Raw genomic sequence first — 13,240 nt, 5'->3', positions numbered from 1 at the left:
ACCCGCACAGGGAAAGCCGCCAGAGAGACAAAAGCCTGAAATACCGGCTCAGAGAGTGCCCATCACCCCCTCGCAGGGGACACGGAGACTCTACCCAAACAGGGTTGCCTGAGTATCGGCACGGCAGGCCCCTCCCCAGAACACAGAGGCAGGCTGAAAAGTCAAGAAGGCCACAACCGGGCGCCTGGGTGGCGAGTCATGGAGGCGCCTGTCTTACTTCGGCGTGATCCGGCGTTCGGAAAGGAGTCCCACATCGGGCTGCCTACTCTTGGAGCCTGCTCCTTCCTCTCCACTCCCTGCTTCCTGTTCCCCTCTCTCGCTGGTTGGTTGCCACATAAATAAATAAATAAAATCTTTAAAAGAAGAAGCCCATCCCTAAGATCCGTATAAAACAAGGGGCACAGCCGGACCCAGTCAATAATGTGGGCCCTGGACACCCTCCAACCTCTCCTCATCAGAATGACAAGAAGGAGAAGTCCCACAGCAAAGAAAGACAGTGAGTCTGTGGCTCTGCCACCAGAAATGATGGATATGGATGTAACAAAGTATGCAGAAATAGGAATTCAAGTCAATGATGATCAAAATGATGATGGTAGAATTGGAAAAAGTATTACGAAAAGGGTTACTGAGGTATAGAATCTAAGGACAGAAATGAGAGCAAATCTGACAGAAATTAAAAATTCTAGGAGCCGAAATACAGGCAAAACTAGAGGCTCTGACGGCCAGGGATCTACCAGGAGTAAGGGAAACGGTTAGTGAATTGGAGGATGGGTTAATAGAGGAAAAAATGAAAATAGAAGAGGTTCTTAAAAATCCAGCCACGAATGAGGTTACAGGGGAGATTACTGACTCAATGAAGCGATCAATGTTGAATTAGGCTCCTGAATTGGAGAAAACAGAGGTCTAGAAGAGATATTTGAACAAATTGCTTGAAAAGCTTCCCTAAACTCAGGACAAACATTCGTGTCAAGAGGCAGAGAGGGACCCCCTCCAAGGCTCAACCACGACAAACCTACGCCACGTCAGTCATGGGCAATGGTGCTAAATATTAGATCCAAGGATACAGTGTTGAAAGCGGCCAGGGCAAAGAAATTTCTCACGTGCCAAGGCAAAGGCATCAGAATTACGTCAGACCTGTCTACACAGACCTGAAATGAGAGAAAGGGTTGGGGAGCATATTTAAAAAGCTCTTTCAGAAAAAGAAGAATGCGGCCCGGGTCTTTATCCCGTAAGGCCCCTGTCATTCAAATTGATGGAGAAATGAAGACATTCAGAATCGCCAGTCATTAACCAATTTCGTAACCACGAAACCAGCCCTACAGGAGATATTATGTGGTCCATATATACAATGGAATATTACTCAGCTATCAGAAAGAACGAGTTCTCAACATTTGCTACAACATGGACAGCACTGGAGGAGGTAATGCTAAGTGAAATAAGTCAAGCAGAGGAAGACAACTATCATATGATTTCTCTCATCTGTGGAACATAAGAACTAGGATGATCAGTAGGGGAAGAAAGGGATAAAGAAAGGGGGGTAATCAGAAGGGGGAATGAAACATGAGAGACTATGGTCTCTGAGAAACAAAGTGAGGGCTACAGAGGGGAGGGGGGTGGGGGAATGGGATGGACCTGTGATGGGTAGTAAGGAGGGCACGTATTGCATGGTGCACTGGGTGTTATACACAACTAATGAATCATTGAGCCTTACATCAGAAACTGGGGATGTACTGTATGGTGACTAACATAATATAATAAAAAGTCATTATTAAAAAACAATGTCAATGGTATTTTAATAGGGATGAAATTGAAAGTGTAAGTTCCTCTGTTCAGGATAGACATTTCAACAATGTTTATTCTTGGTTTTTTATCTTTTCTGTTGTTTCTTTTTTTTAGTTTTTATACTATTTATTTTTTTAATTTCTGCTCTAATCTTTACTATTTCCTTCCTTGTGCTATATTTAGTGTTCACTTGTTGTACTTTCTCTGGTTAGGTGGTTTATCTGAGATTTTTCTTGCTTCTTGAGGTCTTCTCTGTGCTGTATATTTCTCTCTTAGGACCACATTTCCTAGAAAATTAAGGGAATGTGATAAAGGTTTTAGCCCCCTGTGTAGTGACTGGGAGTGTGTGTGTGTGTGTGTGTGTGTGTGTGTGAGAGAGTGTGTGGGTGTGTGTGGGGGGGAGACCCGCCGGGTCTGCCTTGTGTGTGTGTGAGAGAGAGAGAGAGAGAGAGAGAGAGAGAGAGATCTTTTCAGAATCAACATCCACACAACACCAGGAAGTTGTCCACTGCTTTCCCACGTTGTCACTAACACTAATGCTGTGATTTGGTTTAAGACAGTGACCCCCACCAAGACTCTTTCTGCACTTGTTTTGGATTGTTGATGCCTCTGCAGCCTCATGTCCTGCAAACATTTAATGCTCCTTCTAGCAAGTTTGCACGTTGAGCTGGGTGGTCCTGTGATGCCTAGTGAGTGCAGCTGGGATTCCTGTAAAGGTTCAGTTGCTGAGCATCAGGATATTTGTAATTCATTGGTATTTAGGGACAGGAATAGACATTGTGAGTGACTTTGTTTTTTGTGGTTTTTACTATAGCCGTTTTCACATTAAATTATTTTCTAAGCCATAGAGTGTTTAGGTAAGCACAGAATCATGTCTGAGGAGAGGGCCCCTGGGGGAAACTGCTCTATGGAGAGGAAGCCCCAGACCCTGACAGGAAACCTGCCCACAACCTCCATCTACAGCTGCTCCTGGGGCTTAAGCACAGAATTGGTGACTAGTGAGCACCCTCTGCTGGTCCAGATCCCCTTCTACAGTGAGGTTTGTGTCTGGACTCACACTGATGTCCCCTCACTGTGTCCTTTGCACAGTAATACACGGCCGTGTCGTCAGCTCTGAGGCTGTTCATCTGCAGATACAGCGTGTTCTTGCCGTTGTCCCTGGAGATGGTGAATCGGCCCTTTACGGAGTCTGCGTAGTATGTGCTACCACCACTACCGCTAATACCTGCGACCCACTGCAGCCCCTTCCCTGGAGCCTGGCGGACCCAGTACATCCAATAGTTACTGAAGGTGAATCCAGAGGCTGCACAGGAGAGTCTCAGGGACCCCCCAGGCTTCACCAGGTCTCCCCCAGACTCCACCAGCTGTACCTCACACTGGACACCTGCAGACACAAGACAACCTGGTCAGGTAACTGTCACACACCCACTGTTTGTCTCCCTCAGATCCACTCACACACTCCATGTCTCTTGTTCCGCATGAGTTACCTTTTAAAAGAGCAACAAGGAAAACCCAGCCGAGCACCAAACACACGCTGATCTGAGTGTGCCCTTGTCTCCTGAGAGCCCCTGACTCTTGAGCACCCCCTGGTGACCTGAGCTCCCAGAGGTGACCTGCGATCCCCCTGGTGACCTGAGCTCCACCAGGTGTCCTGAGAGCCCTCTAGTGTCCTGAGCACTCCCTGGTGGATTCTGAGGGCCCCTGCTGTCCTGCCCCTACTGTGTCCCTGCAGGAAGGTTTGTGTCTGGGCTCACACTGATGTCTCCTCTGTGTGCCTCTTGCACAGTACTACACGGCCCTGTCCTCGGTGGTCACAGAGCTCAGCTGCAGGGAGACCTGGTTTTGGGACGAGTCAGCAGTGATGGAGATGCGGCCCTGGAAAGTCGGGTTGTAGCTTGTGCTACCTGTCCAGTACCCCATCCACTCCAGTGCTCTCCCAGGGCGCTGGCGGATCCAGTTCTAATAGTAACTGCTGGTGACAGAGCCCCCAGAGACAACACAGTTGAGAGAGAGGGTCTGTGAGGGCTTCACCAGTCCTGGGCCTGACTCCTGAAGTGTAAGTTGAGACAGGACACCTAGGGACAAAGAGAGTCATGGTGAGTCGGTCCCATCCCACAGAAAGGCCCCCGTCTATCCCAGAGCGTCTAGACCCTTACCCAGGGGAGCTGCCAGAAGGCAGAGGAGGGACCACAGCATCTGCATGGCTGTCTGCAGGATGGAGACCCAGCACGCTGGCCTCTGCCTGTGATGCCGATTTCTTCTGGGAGCACCCAGGTGATTTGCATGTGGGTCCCCGCAGAGACGGGGAAGCATTAAAAGATCCTGAGCCCTGGTGACAGTCACTAGTTCTTGGTGTCCCCATGGTGGGTGGTGTGAGGACCCACTGAGCCTGTTCCTAGAGATCTAGGCTGAGTTCTGCCTGAACTGTTCTCCAGCCCCAGTTACTTGAGTGGGTTTGTGCTGGAGTTGATGAAGATTTGGAAACCTCACAAAGGTTCTCTTGTGTTCTCTTGTCTGGCTGTTCAACTGTGGGCTGCAATTTTAACCTTCAGATTCACCTGTTCACATACCTGGAGGATGAGGCAGTAGTCCAGGGTCCAGACCGTGATTGCTTGCGTTCTTAGGGTCATTCTCTCCTTCTAATCAGATATGGGGTCCTGGATGATGGCCTACGTCTCCATCTAGAAAAGGGGGTGTTATGAAGTATATGCAAGTATTTACATAAGGAAACAAGCTCATCCATGTGGATAGCAAGGCAGAGAGATTGGGGGTTAAGTGGGTATGCGTTTCTTCTTTTCCTCTTCTTTTAAATTTTATTTAAATTCAACTAGCCAGCGCATAGTACATCATTAGTTTCCGATGTAGTGTTCAATAGTTTATCAGTTGTGTACAGCACCCAGAGCTCATCACATCAGGTGCCCTCCTTAATGCCCATCACCCGGTCAGCCCATGCCTCCACCCACCTCCCTTCCCTAACCCTCAGTTTGTTTCCTATAGTTAGGAGTTTCTCTTGGTTTGTCTTCCTGTCTGATGACATCCCATTCAGTTTTCCTTCCCTTCCCCTATAATCCTCTGCACTTTTTTTAAAAGATTTTATTTATTTATTTGACAGAGATAGAGACCGCCAGCGAGAGAGGGAACACAAGCAGGGGGAGTGGGAGAGGAAGAAGCAGGCTCCCAGCAGAGGAGCCTGATGTGGGGCTCGATCCCGTAACACCGGGATCACGCCCTGAGCCGAAGGCGGACGCTTAACCGCTGTGCCACCCAGGCGCCCCCCTCTGCACTTTTTCTTATGTTCCACATATGAGTGAAGCCATATGATATTTGTCTTTCTCTGATTGACTTATTTCACTCAGAACGATACGCTCTAGTTACATCCATGGAACAGAAATGTTTATATGCAACTGATAAATTGTTGAACAGTACAGCTGAGTCTAATGATGTACTATATGTTGGCTAAATGAATTTAAATAAAAAATAACACCTAAAATCCAAGTCATATGGTCCTGTACTCACCCTGAGACAGTTGGTTCTAGGGAGGAACACATTTAACTGAGTCAGAAAGGGAGGTGTTCCCTTCCCACAGAACGTGAGTCATGCAGACCCTACTACACAGGCATCTAAAGGGGTCCAAGCCCCAGGATGTGCCCCCATCTCCATCCAGACCCCAAATCCTCATGGGAAAGAGGAGGATGAAGGGAAGCTGGCGTGAGCGTTCACACAGCTCTGGAGTATGGAGCTTCTTTACCTTGATTTCTCTGTCCTTTGAGGTCCTCATGGACAGGTTCCTGCATGTATTATAAAGACTTTATGATTTATGAATCTGTAATGGAAAAGTCATTTTCTCTGTCGCATGTTCTCTCTCTTTTCCTCTCCTCCTAACTTCTGTCTCACACACAGGAGATTTCAACACACATGGTAGTAGGGGAAAGATTCTTGTAAGGTTACAAATTAGCGGGTTCACGTTGTTTGCTTTCTTCGATTCCACTGAGAACTCCTGATAGAATTCATAGTGATATACTGCTTTTCTTGTTTATTTCATCATTTCTGTCTTCATTGTTCCTTCTCTGGGCATCCTTTGTTCCCTAGTATGAGCAAGTACTTTACGGAATTACCAATGTCAAGCTCCTCGTTTACAGTTTGCCCTGAGGTGATGGGATGAGCCAAAGGAAGGAGGTCAGATTCCTGAGTCTCTGAACACCCACAGATTCCAGCTGGCACGACTGATGGTTGTCCTGGTCCCCACGGTGAAGGCACAGACCCTCAGATGTGATCTTGGACCTCATGTTCCAGCAGATCCTGGAAGCCATGGTGCTGCCAGTCCCACTCTGCACCTGCAACAGGGAAGAAGAGCTTTCTCATGGGGTGTCCTGTGCTAGGAATGAGGTAATCTCTGGACAGCTCATGAAGCCCGTCTCACACCCAGTCCAACTGAGTCACAGGGGTTTACCATTAGAATATATAATGCCCCTCCCCATGTAGGCCCAGCACATCAAGGTTCGCAGAGGGGATCAACACTGCGGGGGCATCAAGACACAGATCTTTTTTTTATAATCTTCTTTTCCATTATATTATGTTAGTCACCATACAGTACATCCCTGCTCTTTGATGTAAAGTTCCATGATTCATTAGTTGATATAACACCCAGTGCACCATGCAATGCGTGCCCTCCTTACTGCCCATCACCAGCCTATCCCATTCCCCTACCCCCTCCCCTGAAGCCCTCAGTTTGTTTCCGGGAGTCCATAGTGTCTCATGCTTCATTCCCCTTCTGATTACCCCCTTTCTTTATCCCTTTCTTCTCCTACCGATCTTCCCTCGAATGCTTGTTTCCTTTGCTAGATGGGAAGTTTTCAGCTACAATTTGTTCAAATATCTCTTCTAGACCTCTCTCTTTCTCCACCCCCTCAGGGATGCCGATGATTCTGACATTGGAGCAGTTCATTGAGTCTCCGACCTACATTCCTGAGTGGATTTTTTGAGCCAAGTTTCTGTCTCAACTTTATTTCTACCATCCCATCCTCCAGTTCACTAATTCGTTTTGCCTCATGTACCGTGGCCGTCAGAGCATCTAGGTTTGACTGCATTTGATTCATAGCATTTTTATTTTTTAAAATATTTTTTATTATATTATGTTAGTCCCCATACAGTACATCCCTGGTTTTTGCTGTAAAGTTCGATGATTCATTAGATGCGTATAACACCTAGTGCACCATGCAATACGTGCCCTCCACCTTTTTTAATTTTTAATTTTAGATTTTGCAAACACAGGGGAATGGAAAACAGGTCAGGTTTGACTCGATCCCGTGGATCACTGAGCCAAGCCGCTTAATACTCGCTACCCAGGCGCCCCCCACCATAGCATTTTTAATTTCTGCCAGATTTGCCCATATTTCTGTCCTAAGACATTTTATATTCTTGTTAATATTTTTGTTAATATTTTTTTCAAGTCTACACATCATCTTGACCATTGTTACTCTAAACTCCATGTCTGATAATTTTTTTATATCCATATCCATCAGTTCTGTGGCAGAGGCCGGAGACTCTTTTTTTTTTTTGCTGGGTGGAGATTTTCCTTTTCCTCATTCTGATAAGGAGAGGTTGTGGGGTTGCCCAGAGCCCAAATTTTGGCTCAGGACCAAGGCAGCATGCACTTGTTTTATAGGGACCTTAGGGATGTGGGCTTCTTGATTTTTAAGACTGCCTTCTGGGGGAGAGGCCTGTCGCGCTGATACTCAGGGAACCCTGTTTGGGTAGAGTCTCCCTGTCCCCTGCGAGGGGGAATGGCGATGGGCACACTGTGAGCTGGTATTTCCAGGCTTTTCTTCTCTGGCGGCTTTCCCTGGCAGTTTACTGTGGCTCTTCTGATCGTCAGAGCAGCAGTGGCCGAATCCAGCCTCTGTCTCAGAACAGAGATCTCAGTCTGCTCTCCACTGGGCTCTTCTGGCCTCTTTAACTCTGTTTCTGTCGGTGCTGCATGAACACCTCAGCGTCCTGTGTTGTGCGCGCGGCCGGTGTCCCAGCCCTCACTTCCAGGGCCAGCATGTCTCTGTTCTTTGTGTGTAAAAACCGCCAGCTGCCCCAGTTCCCGTGCGCTCCTGAGCTCCCTCTTCAGTGATTCGCGGGTACTTGGAGAGCCCATTTTCAGTCTGGTCAGAGGGGCGTGCCCAGGCTCACGGTCTCAGTCTGCGCACTTGTGGGTGCGGGTCTGCAAGTCTGGCCTGCTTCCCAGTGCAGGTGGCTACTGCTTCCTGGCTCCCGACTGCGTTGCCCCCCTCTCCCTTTAGTTTATCTTCCAATTTTGTGCGTGGATTCACGGCTCCCCTCTTCGTACCTCAATACTCAGTGCTGGAGATGTTCATTTCTGGAGATTCAGATGTATCTTCCTGCATCTCAGGCTGATTCCATGGGTTTTCATTATGGTCGTGGTGCATATCCAGCGCGACTCAGGGACCAGCTGAAAAGGGGGCCCCTATTCCTCTGCCATCTTAACTCCTCCCATTATGTGCCCTCCTTAATAAACGTCACCAGGCCTGCCCATGCCCCCACCCGCCTCCCTTGTAAAACCCTCAGTTTGTTTCTTGGAGTCCATTGTCTCTCATGGTTCATCTCCCTTCTAATTTCTTTTCCCTCTTCTTTCTCCTAATGTCCTCCATGCTATTCCTTATATTCCACTTGTAAGGAAACCAAGTGATAATTGTCTTTCTCTGCTGACTTAGCTCACTTAGCATAACCCCTCCGGTTTCATTCATGTTGATGCAATGGTTGATCCTTTCTGATGGCTGCGTAATACTCCATTGTGTGTGCGGACCACATCTTCTTTATCCATTCTTCTGTTGAAGGGCATCTCAGCTCCTTCCACAGTTTGGCTATTGTGGACATTGCTGCTAGGAACATTGGGGTGCGTATGACCCTTCTTTTCCCTACTGTGTATCTGTTTGTTGAAAATACCTACTAGTGCAATTGCTGAGTCATAGGGTAGGTCCAGTTTTACCTTTTTAAGGAACCTCCATATTGTTTTCCAATGTGGCTGGAACAACTTGCATTCCCACCCACAGTGTAAGAGGGTTTCCCTTTCTCCACATCCTCTGCACCATTTTTTTTCTTGCCTTGCCAATTTTTGCCATTCTAACTAGTGTAATGTGGTATCTCGAGGTGGTTTTGATTTTAATTTCTCTGATGGCTAATGATTTGAACTGTCATGTTCGTAGTCATTTGTTTGTCTTCTTTGGAGAAGTGTTCTGCTCATTTCTCCTACCATTATTGACTGGGTTTTTGGTTTTTTTGGTGTTGAGTTTGATAAGTCCTAGAGATCTTGGATATCAGCCATTTATCTGAAAAGTCATCTGCAAATATCTTCTCCTATCCTCTGGGCTGCCCTTTAGTTTTGTTGCTGCTTCCTTTGTTGTTCAAGCTTTTTAAAAAGATTTTATTTATTTATTTGACAGAGAGACAGCCGGTGAGAGAGAACACAAGCGGGGAGTGGGGAGGAAGAAGCAGACTTCCAGCAGAGCAGGGAGCCCAATGTGAGGCTCGATCCCAGGACGCGGGATCCTCCCAGGCCGAAGGCAGATGCTTAAACGAGGACCACCCATGCGCCCCTGTGCAGAAGCTTTTTATCTTGATGAAGTCCCAAATTTTCACTTTTGCTTGTTTCCCTTGCCTTGGAGATGTGTCCTGAAAGAAGTTACTGTGGACTGAGTCGAAGAGGTTCCTGCCTATATTCTCCTCAAAGATTTTGATGGATTCTGGCTCACATTGATGTCTTTCATCCATTTTGAGTTTGTCTTTGTGTAGGGTGTAAGGAATGGTCCACTTCATTCTTCTCTCTGTAGCTGTCCAGTTTTCCAGCAACACTTAATGTAGAGACTAACTTTTCGATTGGATATTGTTTTCTTGATTTGTCCAAGAGTAGTTGATCATAGATTTGAGGGTCCGTTTCTGGAGTCTCTTTTCTGATGCACTGATGTGTGTGTGTGTTTGTGCCAGTACCGTGCTGTCTTGGTGATCACAGCTTTGGAATATAGCTTCGCAGTCAGGCACATTGATGCTGCCAGCTTTGGCTTTCTTTTCCATCATTCCCTAGTCATTTTGGGTCTTTTCTGGTTCCATACAAATTTCAGGATTGTTTGTTCCAGCTCTTTGAAATATGCGCATTATCACGTGAGAAAATAGATTCCTCTTACATCTTCCTGTATCTCCTAGAATTCCTCCTTCCTGTCTTCTCTTCTTCACCCTGTTCCCACATAACTACTGATTTTTCTCTGTTACTGTAGACTAGCTTTAATTTTCTAGGATGTATAGATGTTTTATTATGATATATGTGCTTTTATTTTTAAGGCTTAGTTTGCTCAGCATCAATCCTTGAGATCACATCCGTTTTGCTGTGTGTAGCAAAAATCACTATTAATTCCTGGCAGCATTCCAGACAATGAACACAGGAGAATTTTATTTTTTTAAGCAGTTGTTTAGGATTGGGATCATTTCCAGTTTCTGGTATTTCAATCAAGTTGCTTCCTAGCCTGACTTGAAGGTGTGGAGTTCAGAGAATGTATTATTTATATGGTCTCCACGGCAACAACTAACCTGGAGTAGATGTGGGGGAGTACCTTTGCATCGATGAGGGACTTTATTTAGCTTTGGGGGTTTTCCTATTATGTAGATATTCATGGAACTCAATTTCACACATGGGAATTCGTATTTATTCATTTATTTACTCAATTCCCTCATCATGTAATGTTTACAGTTACTGTTTGTGTTACGTTAGGGTTAGATTTGGGGTTAGGGTTAGGGGCTAAGGGCTAAGGCTTAGGACATGTGCCTGGTATCCTGCAGTTCAGAGACCTCCCCAGAGAGTAAATCTCAACATTGACTGGGATGAGAATAGCCTGGCAGCCATCTGCTGAGCTGAGGCAAGAAGGGGATTTGGGGATCTAAATACTTGTTTTTAGAAATGTTGATTTTGGGGCGTCTGGGTGGCTCAGTCATTAAGCGTCTGTCTTCAGATCAGGGCGTGATCCCGTTGTCCTGGGACGAAGCTCCAGATCAGACTCCCTGCTCCACTGGGAGCCTGCTTCTTCCTCTCCCACTCCCCCTGCTTGTGTTCTCTCTCTTGCTGTCTGTGTCTCTCTCTGTCAAATAAATGAATAAATGAAATCATTATCAAAAGAGAAATGTCTTATTCTGTTCCAGCTGCTGTAACACTGTATACAGACTGGGTGGTTTTAAACAACAGACACTCATTTCTCACAGTGCTGGAGTCTGGAATATTCAGGACAAGGTGCAGGCAGATGTGATGTCTGAAGAGCACCCTCATCCTGGGATGTCCATTGCCTGTCACCGCACATGGAATCAGGGGGCAGGGAGCTTTCTCAGTCATGGTGTGTAAGGGCACTACTCCCATCATGAGGCTGCACCCTTCTGACCTAAGTGCCTCCCTAAGGCCCAACTCCTCGTCCCATCACATTGTCGTTAGGTTGCTTTGTGAGGATGGTGGAGGTCACACACATTGAGCTGAAGTCAACAACTGAGGATCAATGAGCGATTCCATGCAGATGAAAAGCCCCTCCCCTCTAGCACCTCAAAGTGAGGATTCTCATGGATCCAGTAGAAACTTCTGGTCTCTGCGTGCACACGGTGAACACAGAACCTTCAGAACCAGTGGGTGACCTTGGGGAGTGGACAGCTTCCACTGCAGACACCCGGCAAGACCTCGGTCCACCTCTAACAGCTTCCTTATTAGTATTGTCAGCTTATATGTTATCATTCTCATTTTCTAGGGACTCGGGTGGTCTTCACCTATTTGATCAGTTCTCTTCCTTTTCACTTATTTTTCTAGTTGCATGGAATTAGGCATGAGACTTTATCTTCTGATGATTCATTACTACACCAGAAGCCCCTTGCTCTGTCTTCTCCTGCACCACACATGGGACATCGGATAGGAAAGCCGAGATTCTGTGCCTTTGATGTTCTAGATCCCTTGGGACTTTTCCAGCACTGAGCCACGAGAAAATCCCTGATGTCATGTCCTTTCCTGGTTTTATTAAAGCATTTCTGACACGCTGTGTGACATTCCCTGAGATCGATAAGCATTGTGTATTCTCCCATGTGTGTGTTGTATCATCTGATTCCCCAACTCTATCAAGCTTGGTGGGGGTCCCTCTGCTTCTGGATGATGTCAGCTAACTAGATACTGTAAGCATGGTGTCACACAACACCCCCAGCACTAGGGCCCTTCTCCTCTGGCTTTGGCTTCATGATGCTTCTGTGCCTGATGTCCAGCATGAACTTTATTTTACTGGCTCGTCGTTCGTACACTGGTTTGTGTGCTGCTGTGTTGTTGAGTCCTGCTGAAACTTTTACAGACTTGGCAGACTGACATCAGAATGTCTGTATATAATTGTCATTTAGGGAAAAGGTGAAGCCGTGTAAGTGACGTTCTGCTTTTTGTGCATGGAAGTATAGTTTTCTCCTGTTACAACCAACCTTTGTATTCACAGATGTAAGAGTAAGACGAAATCATTATTCGAGAGAGGCCCCTGGGGAAACTGTTTTATGGAGAGGATGCCCCACACGGTGACAGGAGACGAGCGTTTACTCTCCACCTGCACGTGCTGCTGGTGTGGAAAGTGTATTTGTGGGTCTTGAGTGCCACACGCTGATCTGAGTGTGCCCTTGTCTCCTGAGAGCCCCTGACTCTTGAGCACCCCCTGGTGACCTGAGCTCCCAGAGGTGACCTGCGATCCCCCTGGTGACCTGAGCTCCACCAGGTGTCCTGAGAGCCCCCTAGTGTCCTGAGCACTCCCTGGTGGATTCTGAGGGCCCCTGCTGTCCTGCCCCTACTGTGTCCCTGCAGGAAGGTTTGTGTCTGGGCTCACATTGATGTCTCCTCTTTGTGCCTCTGGCACAGCAATACACGGCCGTGTCCTCGGTGGTCACAGAACTCAGCTGCAGGGAGACCTGGTTTTTGGACGTGTGAGCAGTGATGGAGATGCAGCCCTGGAAAGTCGGGTTGTAGCTTGTGCTACCTGTCCAGTACCCCATCCACTCCAATGCTCTCCCAGGGCGCTGGCGGATCCAGTTCCAATAGTAACTGCTGGTGACAGAGCTCCCAGAGACAACACAGTTGAGAGAGAGGGTCTGTGAGGGCTTCACCAGCCCTGGGCCTGACGCCTGAAGTGTAAGTTGAGACAGGACACCTAGGGACAAAGAGAGTCATGGTGATTCGGTCCCATCCCACAGAAAGGCCCCCGTCTATCCCAGAGCATCCAGACCCTTACCCAGGGGAGCTGCCAGAAGGCAGAGGAGGGACCACAGCATCTGCATGGCTGTCTGCAGGATGGAGACCCAGCACGCTGGCTTCTGCCTGTGATGCCGATTTCTTCTGGGAGCACCCCAGGTGATTTGCATGTGGGTCCCTGCAGAGACGGGGAAGCATTAAAAGATCCTGAGCCCTGGT

At 47.4% G+C, this 13,240-nt stretch overlaps 2 gene segments (V, D, J or C); both read right to left on the bottom strand.

The window, feature by feature from the left end:
- Positions 1-2,762: 2,762 nt before the first annotated feature.
- LOC121100629 lies at positions 2,763-3,702 on the bottom strand. The segment is given in 3 exon segments: positions 2,763-3,166; positions 3,270-3,321; positions 3,619-3,702. Coding segments are annotated over 3 exon segments (525 nt in total).
- Positions 3,703-6,045: 2,343 nt separating this feature from the next.
- LOC121100628 lies at positions 6,046-13,240 on the bottom strand. The segment is given in 3 exon segments: positions 6,046-6,116; positions 12,660-12,980; positions 13,062-13,240. Coding segments are annotated over 3 exon segments (522 nt in total).

This window comes from Ursus maritimus, unplaced genomic scaffold (genome assembly GCF_017311325.1).
Source record: "Ursus maritimus isolate PB19 unplaced genomic scaffold, ASM1731132v1 scaffold_44, whole genome shotgun sequence".
Classification (NCBI taxonomy): domain Eukaryota; kingdom Metazoa; phylum Chordata; class Mammalia; order Carnivora; family Ursidae; genus Ursus; species Ursus maritimus.
Note: the sequence above shows the minus strand (reverse complement) of the source record. Positions and strands in the feature narration are given on the sequence as shown.